Below are 6862 nucleotides of genomic sequence, written 5' to 3'. Positions count from 1 at the left end.
GGGGTAGAGGGTTCCGCCGATGATGCGTCCAAGTGGGTACTAGCTCTCCGAGTCGAACCAATTCCAGAACTTGGCAAAGTCGTTTTTTGTGAGGTAAAGAGTGGTGCGGTAGTTGAAGTAAGGGTCGAACTCGTGGATCATGGACTCATAGCGGAGAACACTGAAGAGGCGAGTGATGAAGGCTAGGATGTAGATGAGTGTGAGGACAGTGACGCGGATCAGAAGCTCTTGCTGCTTGGTCTTGAGCTTCAGGGTTTTGGAGAACGAGAAATTGTTGAAGAGATCTTGCGCCATTGATGACGACGAGGAAGGTGAGGGAGGGAGTGTTGAGGAAGAAGGGACCAGAGTGGGGGTTGAAGAGAGAGAGAGAGAGTGAGTAAGAGAGAGAGGGGTTGAAGATAAGGTAGGGAGTGCCACGTAGGATCGGATTTTCACGAACCAAGCTCAGATCCACGTCAGGGCACTTTTGTCACACGGAAGGCATCTATCATGGGTATAACTTTAGTTTCAGGCTATCATGGATACAAATGTCAGCGTTTTTCATGGATACAAATGGTCATTTATTCTATATTTGTCTCTTGAGTATGTTAGAAAATTAAAGAAAAATATGTTTAAAAAAATAAATAGAAAAATAATCATTCCATAGATTTGTTCTCTTACACAAAAAAATTAATATTTTTAGAAAATACAAATAAAAATTAAAAATATGAGAGTTTATTAATAGTTATAGTATTAATATCTTTTAAAAAATAATAATAAGTTTGCTCTTGTTTCTAAAATTATGTTTTTTATTTATTGGACATCCTCTACCTTATACGTTAATGTTATCAATACATATTCAAAATATAATTACTCAAATAGTAGAGTTAGAAAAATTTTTACTTCTCTAATACATAACTGAAGTTAGAATCTTTTGTCTATTTTTATCACTCCATTAAAAATTTTTGTAAGATTTAATTTAAAAAAATTAATCAAAAAAATTATTATAAATATTTAATTATTAAAAAATTGTAATATAAAAATTACTAGATAGGATGGATTAATTGTTATAATATTTATAAAAATGCTAAATTAAGAACTTAGAATGCCTATGTAAATTAGAGCTCACTTTATGATGAACATAAAATATATTATTATTATTATAATTTTTTTTGTTATTTTAATTATTTATACATGTTTATAACTTTAGTTTGTCAATTTTTGTTGTAAGATTTTAGTTTTGATATTGTTGTTACACATTGTGAATTGTTTTTTTTGTTATTAACTTTGTACAATTAAATTTGATTATAAAATTGTTTGATGACAGAATTAATACATCTATCTATTCTATTATATAAAAATCGGATGTCTGCATTTAATGATGAAGCTGACGTGGCATGCTTCGGAGAGTGTTTCCCGATTTAATTGTTTTGACTCATTCAATACAATTTATTGCACTGACTTAATTATATCAACTAATTGATTTGATTAGATATTTAAATATTAATATAATTAATATAATTTATATTACTTAATTAATTATATTACATTAATTATAATTCGTTATATTAGTGAATTAGTCTTTTCATTTATAAAGTCTAAAATAAAATAAATAAATTGCTATTTATTCTAATTAAATTTATTTATATACTATATATGAATTAACGTTAAGTTATAAAACATAGAACTTGTGGATTGTGATAAAAATACAAATTAGGAAAAAAATGCATACAATTATAGAAGAATTAAATCTATCCTCTTTATTTATTTTTAACTATCGTTTTAGATTTTAATTTTTTTTAAAACCAGTGATAGTGGAATTTTATTGATGCTAGATAAAATTATAGAAGAATCAAATCATAATTTGCATTTATTGATGCTAGATAAAATTATAAATTGTTGCTCTTTCAATTAAATCATACCACATACAAAAATAAATTAAATTAAATAAATCGAATTGAATAAATTCGATTTAGGCAAATATGTAGTAAATTAAATTCATATAGTTCGAATTATATACAACTTCTGAATAATTATAATGTTATGGGTATTTTATATAAAAATTAATACAAAAATAATTTAAATTCTGTACAATATTTTTTTTGTATTTATGAGCTATTAAAAATGAACGAAAAAATATTGTATGAAATTTGAATTTTTTTTGTATGAATTGTTGTATAAAATACTAATATCATTATAATTATTTATTTTGAAACAGAGTACAACTAAGATTTTATTAACAATTTTAAATAAAATATTTTTATAAAATTTTAAAATTTTTTATTATGAGCACTTTTTATAATTATTATAAATAATTTTATAAAATTTAAAAATGGCTTAAAAGATGTTATGAGTAAATCGTCTGACAAAAAAACTCATTACAAAATCGGTCGTATATATGATTAATCGGTGAACCATTAGAACTGGTTGGTTTTTTTAAAAGGTTTTCGGTTTGTTACTAACTCCTCCAAACGGTGCCGTTTTGACTTAAAAAAAAAAAAAGAATCCCCAATGGCTTAAGCCCGTAACCCATTCCCACTCCCACACTTCTCTCCTCTCCTCTCTGAAATTGATGTGAAAATGAAAGGCCAAATCTATAACAGTTGAGATTCTTGATGAAAATGAAAGGCCAAATCTACATGGAGCTATTCAAAATTATATAATACATGGTCCATGTGGTCCGTACAACAAGAATTCACCTTGCATGAAGAATGGATCATGTTCAAAGTTCTATCCTAAAGAGTTTAGACAGCGAACATTCATTGATGAGGCCGGATTTTCTAAATATAGGCGTACTAATAACGGTCGAACAGTGAAGAAAAGGGAATGTGTACTAGACAATAAGTTCATTATTTCGTATAATCTAGAATTGTTGCTCAAGTTCGGGTGCCACATAAATGTGGAATACACATGCCAAACAAGTTCTATTAAGTATCTGTTTAAGTATGTACACAAGGGTAATGACCGCGTAACAGCTACTCTATACAATGCTGGTGATCCGTCAGAAGCCACACAAGTTGTTGACGAAATTAGGAATTACTACGATTGTAGGTACATTTCGGCATGTAAGGCAGTCTGGCGTCTATTTGGATACGAAATCCAAGAGAAAGAACCATTTGTGATTAGACTTCCATTACATTTGGTGGATGAGCAACCTGTGGTTTATGGTGAAACTTCTAATATGAATGATATCGTCGAAAGAGCAATATCTCATAAGTCCATATTTTTGGGATGGATGGCGGCGAACATGTCATATTTCTATGCTCGAAGTCTGACTTATGCTGAGTTTCCAACCAAGTTTGTTTGGAAGGACGATTCTTCAAAGTGGTTTCCTCGAAAGAAAGGCTTCGCAATTGGAATACTCATGTACCTACAGGTAATGATGAGTTTATATTCAATTTTGATCTTACTTATTTAATGATTTAAATTTAAAATCTTAACAGCCTATACCCCACGTCCATTTTATTCGATTTATCTACACTAGAAAATAAATGTTCAAATAACTTTCAACAGTTATAATCTGTAGATTATACAATTTTTTATTTTTCTATATTTTTAGGAAAATTATTCTTATGCGGATGTGTAGCTACATAATAATTAAAATAGCGTTGCTTAATCTATTTAACAACTTAAAAGTGGGATTTTAACCAAATTTTTTGCAGCAAATATTGAAGAATATTACTAACGACTTCTCTTGAATACTCAGAGAGGATGTATGAGTTTTCGAGATATAAGAACAGTAGGAGGAACAATTTATGCTATGTATAGAGATGCATGCTTCGCCCTTGAACTCTTGCAAGATGACAAAGAATTCATTGATGCAATTAAGGAAGCAAGCTCATGGGCCTTAGGATCATATGTTAGGAGGTTATTTGTCATTCTATTAACATCCAACAATATCTCAAGACCAGAACATGTCTGGGATAGATGTTGGCATGAACTCTCAGATGATATTTTGTATTGACAGAGAGCTGTAATGAACATGAGGGGTGAGTTTTTATTAATTATAATGATAAAAGTTCTTCCTTATTGATCATTTTTAGTTTGATTGAATTTTTACAGTATCGTATAATATGCAGAGTTAACAATGTCAGATGATGAGATTAAGCAGTTGTGCTTAATGGATATAGACAAGATCTTACATTCCTATGGTAAAACCTTGAAAGACTATCCTCCAATGCCTTTAGCAACTGAAGTTGATAGTTCTTTGTTAACCGAAAGGGTTATTAGGGAAGAGCTAAACTTTAACAAGGATGATTTAAAGAAAAATGCCTCAGACATATTAGCCATCGCAACACCTGAGCAGAGATATGCATTCGATAAAATTGTTACAGCTGTGTATTGTGATGAAGGGGGGTTTTTTCTTTGTGTATGGTCATGGGGGTACTGGAAAAATATTTCTCTGGAACCTTATGTCTGCTGAGATTTGCTCAAGGGGTGATATAGTGTTAAACGTTGCTTCGAGTAGTATTACATCTTTACTTCTTCCCAATAGAAGAACGGCACACTCAAGGTTCAAAATACCGCTGAATATAACTGAGGATTCTGTATGTAACATCAAACCTGGTTCCCCTCAAGCAATGTTGTTGTTGAAAGCCAAACTTATAATTTGGGATGAGGCTCCAATGGTTAGTAGGTACTGCTATGAAGTGCCTGATAAATGTTTGGGTGATATCATGAGGTGTTCTCCAACATATAGCAAATATTTGTCCTTTGGAGGAAAAGTGGTTGTACTAGGTGGAGACTTTAAACAAATTCTTCCTGTCATTTCACGAGGATCGAGACAAGATATCGTTCATTCAACCGTGAATTCGTCTTACCTTTGGAAGTTTTGTCAGGTGCTCAAACTAACAAAAAATATGAGACTCTCTGTAAGGACGATTGCTTCAGATCAAGATGAGACAGAGCAATTTGATGAGTGGTTATTGAAAGTTAGTGATGGTCTAATAGGTGACAATATGGATGGTGAATCTGAGATATGTCTTCCAGGAGATATTGTTATTCCTTCTTCGGACCATACATTTGATGAGTTGGTTCATTTTTCTTATCCAAATATTTTGAAAAACATGTCCTCAAAAGATTTTTTCAAAGCAAGAACTATACTGGCTCCCACACTAGACATCGTTAAAGAGGTCAACAACCATCTGATGGCTATCATTCCTGGAGGAGAAAAATTATATCTTAGTTCGGATTCCATTTGTATGGATGAAGGGAATATGGAGAGTCAGCTAGATCTCTATGGTCCTGAATTACTGAATAGCATAAATTGCTCTGGTTTGCCTCCACATAAATTAATACTCAAGATTGGTGTTCCGGTGATGTTACTAAGGAATATTGACTAATCCAGTGGTCTTTGTAATGGTACAAGGCTACAAGCTAGGAAGTTTGAAAATCATGTCATAGAATGTGAAGTCTTAATAGGTAACAATGTTGGTCATATTGCTTTGATTCCAAGAATGAATATGGTACCAACAAATGAAACCGTCCCAGTTAGATTCCAACGAAGATATTTTCCTATAATAGTATCGTTTGCCATGACAATTAACAAGTTTCAGGGACAAACTTTATCTCATGTTGGATTGTGCTTGCCAAAACCAGTTTTTACACATGACCAACTATATGTGGCACTTTCAAGAGTTAAGAGTAAGAGAGATTTAAAAGTTTTACTTATGAATCATGTAGAAATATCTGCAAATTCAACCATCAATGTTGTTTATAGAGAAGTCTTTGAAAAAATAGTATTCTAATATAAATATTTTAATTTTATTTTAAATTCTGTATCAGTGTATAATTATTTTACCTTAAAAAATATAAAATAATTATTACTTACTTTTTTTAAGTTAAACTTTAATTTTAATAATAATTTTATAAATTTCTTAAAATAATAATTATTTTGTACTTTTGTTTTAAATATCGAAGCTATATTTTTTTTTTATAAATTTTTCCGTGCTCAGCACGGGGTCATACACTAGTAGTAATAAAATTGAGTTCTTTTAATAAATTTTTAAAAATAATAAATTAAAAATATATTTTGGATATAAATTTTGAATAAAAAAAATACTTTACTTAAAATTATTAGTTATATAATTTATTATAAATATATGTGCCAACGGCAAAATTAGCCTTCTTCATCCTACTATCCGTCTACCACTATACGTACTCATTAGTATTTAATTCTAAAATATAATAAATCATCTTTATTTGATTTTAAAATAAATATATAATTAAAAATTAATTATGTAACGCGTCTGTTGAATGAGGAGAAACCTAATTTTCAATTCGTCATTTCATTCATTTTTGCATTTTATGTTTCTCTTCTTCTTCTTCCACTCACTTTCCACATCTCTCAAACCCCAACCTACTTGACCATCACCTCTGTCATTCACTATTTTTCGCATCCACCAGGCTATACTCATCTATGAATGAGAACATCTCATGCCCAGATGGTAACTGAGACAATTTTAGAGAATATCTTGTTACTGCTGTCACCACAATTACAAATGCAGTTCATATTCTCTTCCACACCAGTCATTATGGAATCTTTGACGTTGTCTTGTAAATTAAGTAGTTCCAAGTCAACATTCATTATACCCTAATGAGATGAAATAAACAAAAAACAATAAATAACAGTTTTAATTAACAACTTCATATAAAAATAACTACAAATGATAAGTAAATGTAGTAATATCTGCCCATGGGATCCCTACTCCCGAGTCGTCCCCACCTTCACAGAATGCATGTAATAAATCTGAGCACCGCTGAGATCAGATTCCCAAAGTGGTCAATTTTTCGTCCACTTAACTCAATTATTTGTAGTTGTAGTACAAATATATATACTACTCGTCTCTTTGCAAAATGTATAGGGTCAGGGTGTGACCTTCGC

At 30.7% G+C, this 6862-nt stretch overlaps 1 protein-coding gene across 1 annotated transcript; it reads left to right on the top strand.

The window, feature by feature from the left end:
* Positions 1 to 2683: 2683 nt before the first annotated feature.
* LOC107645698 (uncharacterized) lies at positions 2684 to 5321 on the top strand. The gene is made up of 5 exons (XM_088502479.1): positions 2684 to 3355; positions 3686 to 3838; positions 3947 to 3968; positions 4059 to 4335; positions 4475 to 5321. The coding sequence occupies exons 1-5, from the start codon at positions 2684 to 2686 to the stop codon at positions 5319 to 5321; spliced, it is 1971 nt and encodes a 656-aa protein (XP_088358605.1).
* Positions 5322 to 6862: the final 1541 nt, after the last annotated feature.

Source organism: Arachis ipaensis, chromosome B1, assembly GCF_059453495.1.
Source record: "Arachis ipaensis isolate K30076 ecotype BB chromosome B1, ASM5945349v1, whole genome shotgun sequence".
NCBI lineage: Eukaryota > Viridiplantae > Streptophyta > Magnoliopsida > Fabales > Fabaceae > Arachis > Arachis ipaensis.
This window is presented reverse-complemented; position numbering and strand designations above follow the sequence as displayed.